General features: G+C 36.5%; 2 protein-coding genes across 2 annotated transcripts in view; both read left to right on the forward strand.

Annotated features, from left to right (window-relative positions):
* Positions 1-7654, forward strand: part of LOC107774517 (anaphase-promoting complex subunit 5) — a 29050-nt gene extending 21396 nt beyond the window's left edge. Inside the window, exons 20-21 of the mRNA XM_075251377.1 lie at positions 5362-5550; positions 6384-7654. Coding sequence (XP_075107478.1) covers positions 5362-5520 — 159 coding nt within the window. The 3' untranslated portion in view covers positions 5521-5550; positions 6384-7654. The remainder of the gene's footprint in view (positions 1-5361; positions 5551-6383) is intronic.
* A 4046-nt stretch (positions 7655-11700) lies between these two features.
* LOC107824932 (endoribonuclease Dicer homolog 3a-like) overlaps positions 11701-15311 on the forward strand; it is a 37136-nt gene continuing 33525 nt past the window's right edge. The window contains exons 1-3 of the mRNA XM_016651750.2: positions 11701-11920; positions 12009-12189; positions 13867-13980. Coding sequence (XP_016507236.2) covers positions 11811-11920; positions 12009-12189; positions 13867-13980 — 405 coding nt within the window. The 5' untranslated portion in view covers positions 11701-11810. The remainder of the gene's footprint in view (positions 11921-12008; positions 12190-13866; positions 13981-15311) is intronic.

The raw sequence follows: 15311 nt of genomic DNA on the forward strand, positions 1-15311 counted from the left end.
CTCGAATAGTAATCCTTTGCCCGGAGCTGACTTTATATACCGAAGAATACGAACAACTGCATCCCAGTGACTATCACAAGGAGAATCCATAAACTGACTTACAACACTCACCGGAAAAGAAATGTCAGGTCTAGTCACTGTGAGGTAATTCAATTTTCCAACCAACCTCCTATATCTCGTGGGGTCTCTAAGAGGCTCCCCTATCCAGGCAGAAGCTTAGCATTCAGAACCATAGGAGAGTCAATAGGTCTGCAACCTCAGTACCTAGGTCCGCTGTGAAATAACAATACCTGAGCTAGACTGAGCGACCTCAGTACCTAGAAAATACTTCAGTCTGCCCAGATCCTTGGTTTGGAAGTGCTGAAAGAGATATTACTTCAGATTAGTAATACCATCATGATCGTTGCTAGTAATAACAATATCATCAACATAAACCACCAGATAAATACACAGATTCGGAGCAGAATGCTAATAAAACGCAGAGTGATCAGCCTCACTACGAGTCATGCCGAACTCCTGAATAATTGTGCTGAACTTACCAAACCAGGCTCGAGGGGACTGTTTCAAACCATATAGTGACCTGCGCAATCTGCATACACAACCACTAAACTCCCCTGAGCAACAAAACCAGGTGGTTGCTCCATATAAACTTCCTCGTCAAGATCATCGTGGAGAAAAGCATTCTTAATGTCTCATTGATAAAGAGGCCAATGACGTACATCAGCCATGGACAAAAAAGACGAACAGATGCTACTTTAGCCACGGGAGAGAAAGTATCACTATAATCAAACCCAAAAATCTGAGTATATCCTTTTGCAACAAGACAAGCCTTAAGCCGATCAACCTGGCCATCCGGGCCGACTTTGACTGCATAAACCCAACGACAACCAACAGTAGACTTACTTGCAGGAAGAGGAACAAGCTCCCAAGTGCCACTCGCATGTAAAGCAGACATCTCGTTAATCATAGCTTGTCGCCATTCAGGATGAGACAGTGCCTCACCTGTAGACTTAGGAATAGAAACAATGGACAAAGAAGATATAAAAGCATAATGAGGTGACGACAGACGATGATAACTTAGACCAACATAGTGGGGATTAGGATTAAGTGTGGACCTTACACCTTTGCGGAGTGCAATTGGTTGACTAAGAGGAGACAAGTCCGTAGTAGGTGCATAATCTGATGCAGGACGTGAATCACCTGGGCCTGATGCTGGATGTGGACGGCGATGATAAGTCAAGAGTGGCGGAGCTGCAGAAGGTTGAACTGGATTATGTGGAGCAATTGGACCTATAGGTGGTGGAACTGGAGCTATAGATGGTGGAGCTGGAGATGTAGAGGAAGATGGATGGGAGATAGTGACTAAATCTCCAAAAGAAGAGACTGGTAGTACCTCAGAAATATCTAAGTGATTACCTGGACCAGTGAAGTATGATTGGGTTTCAAAGAAGGTAACATCAACGGACATAAGGTGCCGCTGGAGGTCAGGAGAATAGCATCGATACCCCTTTTGCGTTCTCGAGAAACCAAGAAATATGCACTTAAGAGCACGGGGAGCTAACTTATCTATTCCTGGAGTAAGGTTATGGACAAAACAAGTGCTTCCAAAGACACGGGGTGGAAGAGAGAACAAAGGTAAGTGAGGAAACATAACAGAGAATGGAACTTGGCTATGGATAGCTGAAGATGGCATACGATTAATAAGATAGCAAGATGTAAGAACTGCATCCCCCCAAAAACGCAACGGAGCATGAGATTGTATTAGTAGGGTACGAGCAGTTTTAATAAGATGTCTATTCTTTCTTTCAGCTACCCCGTTTTGTTGAGATGTGTATGGACAAGATGTTTGATGAATAATCCCATGAGATTTCATAAACTGCTGAAATGGGAAAGACAAATACTCTCGGGCATTATCACTACGAAATGTGCGAATAGAACCCCCAAATTGATTTTGAATTTCAGCGTGAAAGGTATGAAAAATAGAAAACAACTCAGATCGATTTTTTATCAAAAATATCCAGGTGCACCAAGAATAGTCATCAATGAAACTAACAAAGTAGCGGAATCCTAAGGTAGAACTGACCCGACTAGGACCCCAAATATCTGAATGGACTAAGGTAAAAGGTGACTCTGCTCGATTATCAATACGTCGAGGAAAATGAGAGCGGGTATGCTTACCGAGCTGACAAGACTCACACTTTAGAGCTGACAAGTGAGATAAACCAGGTACCATTTTCTGAAGTTTTGACAAACTAGGATGTCCCAACCGTTTATGTAATAAATTTGGTGAATCAGTAACATGACAAGTTGTTGAAGGAAGACAAGATGTGAGTCCATGTGATTTAGCAAGGATAAGGTAATAAAGTCCATTTGATGCACGCCCGGTACTAATGATCCGCCCTGTACTGCGTTCCTGTATAAAAACATGGCCATCAAGAAATAATACGACACATTTAAGTGATTTGGCTAGGCGGCTAACAACTATGAGATTAAAAGGACTATTAGGGACATAAAGAACCGAATCTAAAGGTAAGGAAGAAATTGGGCTTGCTTGACCTATTGCAGTTGCCATGGTTTGAGACCCATTGGCCATTGTGACTCTTGGAAGAGATTGAGAGTACGAAATAGTAGTGAAAAGAGATTTGTTACCAGAAATATGATCCGATGCACCTGAATCAATGATCCAAGACTTAGAGGATGAAGATTGAGAGACACAAGTCACGCTATTACCTGTTTGAACAACGGAAGCTATCTCAGAAGATGTCTGCTTACCTGCTTTGTACTGAAGAAACTCAAAATAATCCACTAAAGAAACCATCCGACTATTCGAAGTATCGGTTCCCATGTCGCTACAATTAATAGTAGTAGGGTTAACTTGAAATAGTGAAAATTAGCAACTCCTTTGGGAAAACTGAAGAAATCGCTGAGAAAACACTGTTTATAGCAGGAAAACATAACATTGTTCTGTGCCGGAAAACATGTTCACGCCAGAAATACTGTAGCTCTCGGAATATTACTGTAGCAGCCGGAAAAATTCAAAGTGGACGGAATGAAATAAAAACAGTAGGGGTAGGATTGGAATTACTAGACGACCCAATTGTTCTGAAGAAACTTTTTCGAAAAATGGCCGGAAGTCCACTTCTGAAATCACTGTTCACGCCGAAAAAAATATAAAAGTGGTCGGAATTTGGTGTAACCTGGATGGGTAGGCTCAGAATTGCAAGGGGAACAATCTTTCCAGAAGAATCGTCGCCAAAAAATGGCCGCAAGGTGGCCCACGCGACGTCAGAACTTCGCCGGAAAATTTTCTTCTGACCGCTACACTACCGCCGAAGATTTTCATTGGGGTTTGGTCGCCGGACAGTGACTACTCTTGTGGTAGTGTTGGATTTTGCACAACACTAACCGAGACAAAGCAGACGCAAAAACAACTTTGAAAAGTCGCCGAAAAAAAAAGGGTTCCGGTGACTGATTTCACTTCCCGGAATTGCTGGAATTTATGCACAGCAATAAATCTCTCACGATAGCTCTGATACCATGTGAGAAGGCACGAGAGAAAATATGATATATTGATATTGTGTGTTCAATACAATACAAGAGGTCCTTATTTATAGCTATACTATACGAGGGCATATTACTCCTATTCCAATGTAGGACAAGACTGCTGATAAGAATGGACCTTGGGCCTAACTCAACCCCAAAAGCTAGCTTATGAGGTGAGGATTGCCCAAGACCATATAAGGAGACCAAGACACCCATTCTCCACCGATATGGGACACAACTCAACACCCCTCCTCACGCCCAAGCCTGCAACTGGAGCGTGGACAATATAAATGGGGGCCCAACATCGGTAACACTAAATTGGGATGGGCCGGGCTCTGATACCATGATAAGAATGGACCTTGGGCCTAACTCAACCCCAAAAGCTAGCTTATGTGGTGAGGATTGCCCAAAACCATATAAGGAGACCAAGACACCCATTCTCCACCGATGTGAGACATAACTCAACAACTACATTATGTACATATCTAACATATACCGTTGAGATATCCAAGCTTAATTTTATAATACATAGAATTAAAATAGGTGGCTGAAATGACAAGTGCTATGATATTGCTAATCACGTGATTGCTTCCAGTTTTTATGCTGAGCTAGGTTCTAATTTTTTTGTCTTAATAGGTATTTTCAGTCTAGATGAACTAGTGCGTCATTTGGGCATATTTGTCTTGGCTATCTTCTGGATTTCTGTACTGTTAATTCTAACCAGATAGTAAACAATAGGAGTTCCTTGGCTTTTCTGCTATCATATTTGAATATGATCAGCCTCGCCTAACAATAAAAGAAAACTAGGTTAAAAGCTATGTTGTGGTGAGCTCTTCATGCTCGCCCGAAGGCAATCTTGTAGAGTAACGTTTTTGAGCATGTTTTACTTATTTTTTTTAACCTATTCATCTTAACTTTGACTTGATTTTTTGAGAAATAGGGAAAACAATTTGGAATTGGCACATGATCAGCTCAACTGAACCTTCTTTGTGATTCAAATGATGTCGCAACATTTTTTTTTTTTTAATTTTATCATTTTAAAGGTCAACACGTCAGGTCAGAATTGTAAATCATGCTTGAAGAACTAGTTCCCAGCCTACTTTAGTGCTTGAAGAATCTAGTTTTCGGCATACTTAAGTTTGAGTGGCTACCATAATAGATTCTAGACCAGGCAGAAGATCAAATTACTCATTACTATAGAGAAGCCAATCAGGTGGCTGATCTTCTTGCCAAAAAAGCTGCAAACAGTGGCAATAGCTCATAGCCTCATACTACTACACATTCCACTATTCCAGCAATTGCCTAGAGAAGCTAAGGGTACTTTTCACGTGGATAAATGACAGTTGCCTAGCATAAGAAGTAGATTTGACAAAGCCACTTTTTTGTAAGTTAAAAGTATTTTCTTTCCTCATGGAAGAGAAGCTGCATATGATTAGCTCTTTCATGAGTTTTTTGAAAGCTGTTTCAGCTGCAGTCCAGTGCATATGGAAGGTCAGGTATATGGCCCCGCTTCTCTTTTGTCATCTTTACCTTCTATATACATGGTAGGGGTCAAGCCAAACCCCCAACACCTCCGGATCCTTTCCCTGGCTGATGGCTTTCAATTAAAAAAAAGACTACCATAATAGAGGAACATAACTATCTCCACAGTGAATCCAATTCCCACTTGTGACTGCACTGAACTGTTTCTGTTTTCTGGTAAAGTGGGACATGCCTTCGCTTGGATCACAATTTCAGCAAGCCCGTGCCTGTCCCTCCACTGCCCCCCAATAAAAGCAAAGATAAATTTCTGACATGACAATGAATTTTCTTATGCAGTATCACAAATTGGCAGCAGAAGCTTTTTACTTGATGGCCATTGTATATGACAAGCTGGGGCAGCTGGACCACAGGGAAGAAGCAGCTTATTCATTTAGGAAACACATCACTGCTCTTGAAAGCTCTGATATTGAAGATCCTCTTCAATATTGTTGCTAAGAACCAGTATTTTACGTAAATATGCCCTTGGTGAGTGATTATTTGCCTCCTTGCAGCTACTTATAAGAGTAGACTTTAGCTCTTGATACAGAATTGTTCACTAGATCGAACAACGATTCCGGGGTCTATTGGTTAAAGCATGTATCAACGGGATAATTTTGTAACTTCATATATTTGGAACCAAAACTCTTGCTGTCAGTATGAATTGACGATTTGAAAGTCATCGTATTAATTGGAAGAGAAGTGTGCTAGCAGAAGGAAAAATAAGCTGAGATGAATACGACGTTCTACCTTATACTATGTAGGTTAATCGAGAGTTTGCGGTTTTCTTCAATTCCGAAAGAGTATCCTTGGTTTTAAGAACAAGGAACATTAGCTAAACAATTTCGTTTGACTGAAACTAGAGAAAAGAAAATCATCTATATTCCATGCTTAACTGAAAAAACTGAGAGACAATAGCATAGCTGGAAGTTGAGTGTAACATCTAGGTGTTGCTCTTCAGTTGTTATACAAGAAAAGACAATTTTATTTATTTATTTATTTTTGTTGGGAATAACCCTTCCCTATTGGGCATTTATTTCCTTGCTCTACAAACAAAAGCATAATACCTCCCAATGCTCTTAGAGATCTAAATAGGGGAACAGAAGAGTTCAGAGTTACCTGATAAGGACTATCCTTAAGCATGATGAGTTTGCCTCCAATGCTTTTTGCCTTTCCTATTGAATCCGGGAGGTTCCCTTCCATTTACACTTTTACAGGACCCACGAGTAAGACAACTAGATCAAAAGGCGAAAAGTTTTCTTAATCTAGTGGGAGTTGCTTTGCAAGAACTATCTAATTAAGTTTTCTTTTTCCTATCACAGGCAGCTGGCAAATCTGTGTTCGACCGTCTCATACATGCTTTTATTACAGCTTCATTCATGCACCATGAGAAGCATTCTAAATTTCTAATGGAACACCCATGTGGACATTGATTGTGATATAATCATATAAAGGCAGTGAAGATATCATGGATGTGGTGGCTTTCCGATTGCAAGCTTAGAAACACTTCAAATTTCTTGGCAAGTGTATCGTCGATATCCTCCAATATCAGATTGAGGCACATTTTTGTTGTTGATGGTGGTTGAGTAACATTAGCGCTAGATGGCCATGCTATACCAGTTAGAGTGTACCCAACACTTTTGAATATGATTGTTGGAAGATACCATGATTTTGTTGGCCCGTTTGCGAGGCCGAAAAGGCTAAGGCTAATGATTTCTTGGGGGTGTTGAACTAGATGTCCACAATCAGTGATCGGGAGATAGAGATCTAAAGAAGCCTCCTGAGGAGATTGTCTAGCGTAAGAACCTTTTCCAACTTTTCTTATGTTAGTGTAAGATCTTCTCTCGTTGTACAGATTGTTCTATAGGGTTAGCAATATAGTAGGATATCAGATATTAAATACGTTATAAGACTTTGAGCCATGTTGAAAGTTGAGATCTTCGTACTTATCACCTCATCAACATGATAAAATCATTTGACGCCATTGGTGTGCACAGATTTACCTGAGCCCAGACAAGTAACTTAGCAGTAGTATTTGTAGGGTTACCATAGATGCCAGGGACCATTATTGTGAAGATACGTGCCGAAAGCCTGAAAAAGAGCTTGGACAGTTGTGGGAGTGGATCAGAGAGCCTCAAAATACCTTCTCTGTGTTGAAATCTTGTATGGAGTGTGGAAGGGGAATATGTATGCCTAGAGAGAAAGTGGACCAGAATGAACATCCAAATGATGCTAAAGAGAAGATAAAGGTCTTCTGATCTCCCATATTGTGATACCATTTGGAGAACAAGTGCGGATAGAAAGTGTCAGAATGTGCAAGAGAAAGGTGTCTGAGTCCCTTTCACGGGCATTAACAAAAAGAGTGCTGAATCTGCTGATAAGAGAGTTTTGTGAAAGTCTATATTTAAGAGGACGGCCCTTTATAATACGAAATTTGCCTATGCATATGAAACAATTATATTTCTTTTGCCGATAGAGTTACCTCGAGTCACTCCTATGGCTTAGCTTCGATTGACTTAGTGAATTGTAATGAAAGAACCAAATACATTCATCATAAAGTTTATATTGCATTGAGGTTAAAGTTTTCTTTCAATTAATGAGTTATCTAATCTATCAAGGAAGAAGAAAACTCAATGTGTAGTATACGATTGAGGAAATTTGAAGACGTACTAGTTCATGGAAAGGTAAAGTCCTTCCTAGGGATGGCAGAGCTAAGTTTACGGGTTCGGGAATTTAGTTTGTTTAAGTTACTAGGTTTTAAATTAATAAATCATACATATTTGATGAAATTCTTAAAAATTATTGGATTCGGCCGAACCTGTAGGTGTGTCTAGCTCCGCCCTAGTGTAGCATATAGAATTTTTTTTTAGTGTATGAGGTGATTAGGAACGTCATTTGTCAGCTATAGTTTGCCTTCTGCCTATCCGTGCAAGCAAAATTATTAATATTGCTGGGGAAGTGGTTATTCAAATGTAAATTCAATGCACAAAAGAGACTTTTCTATTTTCTATCACTTAGTTAAAAATAAAGTTGATTGGAAGGTAACTTTTCTTTAACCTAAAAGCTGATGTGGCTTTCCAATCAGCTAATATGTTTATAAAAACAACCCTAATGTAAGTCATCTATTTTATACCCATATATTATACACTTGCGCTGTGACCCGTTTCTCATAATGGGTTAATTTACATTTGACTCATTTTATTAAGCATATTACATTTGACTCGCGTTAGCTATCATGTCTAAGACTAAACTTTACAAAAGCATGTGTTGCGCGGTGGAACAATGACAATAGATCCTCAAAAGTAAAGATCGTATATCACGCAATGCGGGCATTCATTTGTTTGTCACTTTAGTTAACGAAGATTAAAATTAAGCATGGAAAGTCAATACTCGTTAGCTAGAGTCATCTTTAGTTTATGTGCAGATTGTAGTTATGCTATAAAGGAAAAGATCTCCGTTGATCATCCAACAATATATGAATTGGCCACGGACTAACGTGATGCAATGACCCTTTTTCACTGCTTCATAATTTGAGCCTTCACAGGCACTTTCAATGGCCTTTCTTTCGCAATCCCATGTTTCAAGAAGAGTTAGGGGTGGTTTTGTAGGATGCATTAGATAAAATAATGTATGTATTGGCTTTGTGTATTAGCAATATCTTGTTTGGTATATTTTTTGAACATGTGCATTAGTTATACACCACATTTGGTATTATCTTATGCGTAACTAATGCATAGGAAACCATGGTATTAACAATGCAATGAGTTTTATTGCATGCATTAGCTTAGTTAAAGACAAAATTGTCCTTCATAATTTATGCTTGATTAAAATATGCTATTATATTAATACAAGTAAATAATCCAAGAAAGTGGGAAATAAAATTATATCCCTAGTAAATAAATAAATGCTTAGCATACTTCCTTTTTTATAAATAAATATTCAGTTCTATACTACAATATAGGTAGACAAATCAAATAAATTTTGTAAAACTTTTTTCATATAAAAACATTCCTCAACTTTTTTATAAAAAGATAAAGTGATGGACTGGTTATGAGGGTATTTTTGTAAATAAACAATTTTTTTAGAAATTGTGCAATGCTTTAATACATCAAACTAAATAATGGATAAAAAATATGTCAGCATAACTAATACCAGCATTACTAATACACCATATACATTATTCTTATGCATCCTACTAAGCGTCCCCTTAGTTTTATGAAATGTGCAATTACAGAGATATTGCATCACTATTACAGCATATTGTGGCAATGGATGCCACTGATTCGTTGATTTTTACTCATGCTTTTCACATTCTGTTCTTGGAAGCTTGTGTTGAAGCTATGCCTTTTACAACAACGGAGATAGTTCCATATGGATTGTTGAAATTGGTGCAAATTCTCTCTGTTGCGAGTACCAACTCTACTAAGCTGTTCAAGTTTTGTGGGATGCAAATGTTTATGTTTGTTGAGGGGCTTGTGCATGAGTTCATGCCTATTATTTTATTCTAGAGATAAGTTTAGAGTACTTTGTAACACGAATTTTTCAGGTGATTTATAATATTAATTTACCTTTGTTATTTTATTTTATTTGTAATAATTTACTTATTATGTTTATCATTATCTGAAAAGAAAACACATGCAATTTTATCATCAACACGAGCAAACTACCAACTCAGTGGGCTAACACTCTTGTCAATAGGAGAATCACATCCCTTGTGATTCAGTTCAAATCGTAATCTACTAATTCTCTCAAAGGTCAATGCAATGAACTCAAATTCCTGGCAAGTCCAATTTAAATTTTATTTTTCTAATTCACTTTTGAAAAGTAAATTAATAGAGGGATTGAAATGCAGTATGCACTCTACAGATTTTCAATGAATCAAGCTAACCTTTTGAATTAAGCTTAATCATCATCTCTAAACCAAGATTAGCCCCCAATATTTATGTCAAACAATAGAATTGCCTAGAATAAAAAAGCTAGAGACTAGATTTAGCGATCAAAGCTAGTCTTTTTGTTTGAAAGGGAAGAGAGATTATCGTCTTTTTGATTAGGAGAATAGACAAGAGAGAAAACTAGAGTTTCTTTACTTCAATCATAAAGAAGATAGACATGTATTAGGGCTAACCAATTAACCAATGATTTTACGTTATGAATTTAAAATTTAAGCATAATTTCGTATAAACATGATTATATTTGTCTTCACCCATATTCCCCCTATTTATTCCATGTTTCTAACACAAAAGATAAGGAGTAGGGTGTAAATTTCAAAAAGGACGAGGGAATTTTCATAGTAACAAAAAACTAGAGGGAGTTTCGTAAAATTAAAACCAAACAGGAAAATCTCAACCTGTTCACTTTTGTAGAAATGGCGTGGGATAGCCAATTTTTAATATGGTATTTGGTTTTTATCCAGTATTTTTAATGCTGAGCAAAAATAGCCACTACTCTATTAAAATTAATACGAAAAAATATTTTTATCATTTCTTCATGAATGTTGTGTATATATTAAGGATATGGTGTCCTTAGCATTTTACACTGCACACATGAAGTTAAGGACGCCATGTCCTTAACATTTTACTCTGCACATATGAAGTTAAGGACATGAGGTTTTAAAGTTTAACAACAGAAGGTGCAAATATAAGTCAAGGACATTATGTCCTTAACATTTACACTGCACACATGAAGTTAAGGACGTAGTGTTCTTAATATTTACACTGCACATACAAGTTAAGGATATGATGTCCTAAAGTTTAACAACGAAAGATGCAAATACATGACACTTTGTCCTTAATATTTACACAATATTCATAAAGTTAAGGACATCATGTCCTTGATATTTACACATCATCCATGTCTAGCACAGGAATATTTTCGTCCGAATAAGTAAAAATTTATTAAATACTAATTAAAAAGTAAATACATTTAAACAATGGCTAAAAAATATCTCTAATTAGTGGCTAATTGTACAGCTCCCTTCACTTTTCGCCAAGTAGTGTAGTACTTCAAAACAGTCTCTCAACTCAAGTCAAGATATTAGTACCAAAGAAAAAAGAAATAGAAAAAGAGTCTCGACCTTACTTGGCAGTTTTCTATTGGAGCTTCCTTTCCACGCTTTCACTCTTGCTCTTGAGCACCGTCACATTATTCCCAAAGCCCAAAGGGTCTCTCACTTCAAAGCTTGGAGCATGATAAGCACGTGTACTTTAACCCCAATATTCAAGACAAAAAAAAGAAAAAGAAAAAAGAAGAAGCCAATATTCTAACAAGAGTAGTAAAATTTTTACATAAATTTAGTAAAAAAGTAATGATATGGAGTAGCATTTTTCAATTAAATTGTATTATTAAATTGTTATTATAATACTATTTTTTCTTCTACATATATAATATATAAATCAAACTAAAATATTTAGATATTGCATTATAAAATACAATCATTTGTAAGATAGAACACAAAAAGTACTACTACTATAATTTTTATTGTTCAAGTTAAATTATCATCCAGCCACTAATTTAGATTAACCTAAAGTATAGGTTATTCTTTTTCCAAAATGTAGAGTATAAATTAATTGACTCATTTTTACTCCACTTAAAAAGTTTTAAATAAAAAACTCAAAAATTGTTTTATTGGGCCGAAGAAAACAGTCTCCTCTATATGCAGAATATGAGTACTAATTTCACTCCTTGATTCTTCACGCCCTTGGCATTGGTAACTTTCCAGTTTCTATTTGAGGAGAAAACTCAAAAGGACAATGGAGAAGAAGAAAGAAAACCCATTGAAGAGAAACTTTGAAGACTTATGTAGTGAAGATGAACAAATGGCTGTAGAGAAGAAGCAGAAGGAAGATTTTATTCCAAGAGAGTATGCAAAAAATTTTGGGTTCTTATATATATTTTTAAATAAGTTGTTGAAATTTGATGAAATTGCATGTTTGTGTTTTTTTTTTCAGTTACCAATTGGAGGTATATGAAGTGGCAATGAGGAGGAACACTATATGTGTATTGGAAACTGGGGCTGGAAAGACATATATAGCAGTGATGATGATCAGAGAAATTAGTAAAACATTGAGGACTGGTGATGAGAAGAAGTTTATTGTATTCTTGGCACCTACTGTTCATCTTGTTCATCAGGCATGTCTCCATGGATAAACATAATTCCTTTTTTTTTTTGCCAGAATTTTGGTTGAATAAGAGAATGTGGTTTAGAAATTCTTGATTATGGTGGATAAAGTTAAGGTTTTGGACTAAGTAGAACCAGTGCCACTGTTGGAAATAAATGGTGATAGAAAAGTCCAACTATGGTCTTCGTTTTTTAGGTTTGAGGCAAAAATATTAGGTGATTTCTTCCCATTTGTTGGTAGCAGGTACCCCTGTAATTGGTGGAGATGTGCGCAAGCTGGCCCGGGTACCATCTTATCAAAAAAAAAAAAAAACTATGGTCCTTTTTTAGGTCCCCTTTTTTGCTGTTTTGTTATTGCACTTGATAATGCTATGTTCCCTTCCCATAAAACTTGACCAACTTAATTCACCTGGTAAATGAAATACTTCCTTCATCTTGATGGTTTTGAAATTTTTTTCCTTTTTTTTTTTTCTTTTTTGTCTGTGGTTAAGAAAATTTTTTGGTTTCGGATGAAGAGTTTAATTTTTTTCTTTTGGTTTTTGGTTCAAACTCGGATCGTGAAATAAATCCAAACAAAGAATTACTGATTGTATGCATTTTTGTTTCTTTTGCTGATAAGTTGCTTACAATATATGTTTTTATGCTTTTATTTAGTATTTAAGTATCTTATGTTTTCAGAGAATTTACCTTTCACAGCATTACTTAGGCCTGTGGGCTTCTTTGGAGGTTTCAGTCTTTTTCTACTCACTTATGCAACTAATGAGTATTTTGTGGTGAAGATAATGTGAATATCTATTGGAATTGTTTGTGATTTTTGTATGGAGTACCAAGATTATATTCTTGTTTATTTGTTTAGTATGTTTGTTATTTTGCACTTTGATGATTTTGTTTCCGTAGTCATTGTGAAATATTTAAATGTTACATTTCCGAATATACAATTACTTTTGTTTTATGAGTTTGGATGACAAATATTAGTTTAAGTATCACTCTTCCCTTAGAAAGTTTTTGCAAAAAAAGGGCATTTTGTTGTTTTATGAAATTATCTCTTTTTGTAGAAAGCATGCTAATATCTACATATAACTGAAGTTCACTGTCTTTATCTCTTTATTTTTATTATTATTTATTGTTTTATTGATGTTTGATAACTGCGAAATCCTCGAAGGCTAGTGACACACGGTTCAAAGCTCGGTGGATAATGGTGCCCGTCCCTCTGCTGTCAAAATGACTTAATTAAACCATGTCCATTGTATTGGAGTATGATACTTGACTAAAAGAGGGAGAGGAGAGCTATATTCTTCTCAGAAATTTATTGAGGTCACAAGCCCAAGCGTGAAGCAGTGGGATAGATGTACTCTGACAGATTTATACAATAGAAATCTCTAAATGAAAGGACCAAAAAGAAAAGAAAAATCAAATTTTTCTTCCAAGGGGAAGTACTTGATTTTCAAACAATGCCACTCAAACTTTTAGAGCTTCCACTGTGCTCTATTCATTACAAGTCCTGAACGCATGTTTCATTCCAAAATTATGACTGTAGAGGGGCTTTGAGCATTAAATGATCTGCAATCAATGATAAGGATTTGCAATCAACTGAAAAGTTTGAGTTTGAGCTTTTATCAAATTTGGTACTTTGGAATGTGCTCAATTTTGATGATACTAATCCTTGTTTATTTACAACATTGTTGCAGCAATACGAGGTTATACGACATCATACGCAGCTTGCGGTTCAAGAATACTATGGGGCCAAAGGAGTTGATGACTGGAATGCAGAAAAATGGAAAACCGAAACTGATGATAATGACGTAAGTTGTTCCCTTTCTTGGTTTTCTGCTCTCAAGTGTGTTTGTGCTGAAATGATTGTATGATAATCGATGAAGCTGATATCTAAGGTAACACAATCTGTGCCAAGGTGAAGGTTACTTTTCCAATCTCAAGACACTACTAGCTTTGTGGGTCTGTAGTCAAGATATTATTATTTGATAAATAGTCATATGTAATAATCAAAGAGCATTCCTTGTTCACTGAAGTAAATCCCTTAAACAGGTCAAGTCCCACTATGCACAAAGCTTCATATCGTTGACTAGCAGATTTGTATGTAAAGTTATTTTGATTTCCCTGTTGAGGATATGGACACTGGACAAACATTTTGAAAGAAAAAAAAAATTCAAATCATCAATATTTTGATTTTATGATTGTAGTGCTTAATGCCTCTACCTCCACAAGATAAGAGTAAGGTCTGCATACACATTACCCTTACCAGACCCCACACCGTGGGAATATATTGGGTATGTTGTTCTGGTAGTGCTTAATTTCTAGTTGAATATATTTTAAACTCGAAGGTTCTGTGCCTAGCATGCCGCTTTCTGGTTGTTGATCCTAATATCTATGATTCGTCTTCCAAGCATTGCAAAGATAGTGCCGCACTTAATATTCTGTGCATGCTAATTGTGATCTCAATCTGATGGAAAATCAATCCACGCCAGTGTTGTCAAAGGTGAAAACCTTTAGAAAGTGCTCCAGGTCTATTAGGGCTTTTAGTGCAAAAAGTGTGCGCTTTAGTGAAAAAAGTGCAATGAAAAATAGAAATAAAAATCTATTTGTAATGCAAGAAAAAAATGACAATTTCATTCATAATGCTTTTCTTAATAATTAACATCTCTTTACTGATTATGTCTATTGTTTAGTACCACTCGATTCAAGATAGATGCATGGTTACTAATACGTACACATTAGTGCCTCGCCTACACTAAAGCACAACTTAAGTGAGGTGAAGCGCCCTCCCTCAGCTTTTTTGAGCTTCAGGGCTTAAGCACGCCTTAAATGAGCATTTTACAACAGTGATCCATGCCAAATTTGCCGAATCAGGTGTGAGCCCCATAAAATTTCCAGATTGGCCTGAGCCAATTTCTTTGCAGATCACATGGAAAGATGCTTGTTGCATGTTCTTTTAGTCTTGACTACCAGAAATTAGATATCCGTTTAGTAGTCAATTGGAGTTATGAGATAGCAAAAATGTGCATGCATGATTGTAATAGATTAGACAATCTTTTTGTTTCCTGTCATTTAGGTTACTTGTTAGTCCGATATACGGCCCTTCTCTTATTATCCATAAAAAGAAATTTGTAAGGCTCCT

This window comes from Nicotiana tabacum, chromosome 1 (assembly GCF_000715075.1).
Source record: "Nicotiana tabacum cultivar K326 chromosome 1, ASM71507v2, whole genome shotgun sequence".
In the NCBI taxonomy this organism is placed as follows: Eukaryota; Viridiplantae; Streptophyta; class Magnoliopsida; order Solanales; family Solanaceae; genus Nicotiana; species Nicotiana tabacum.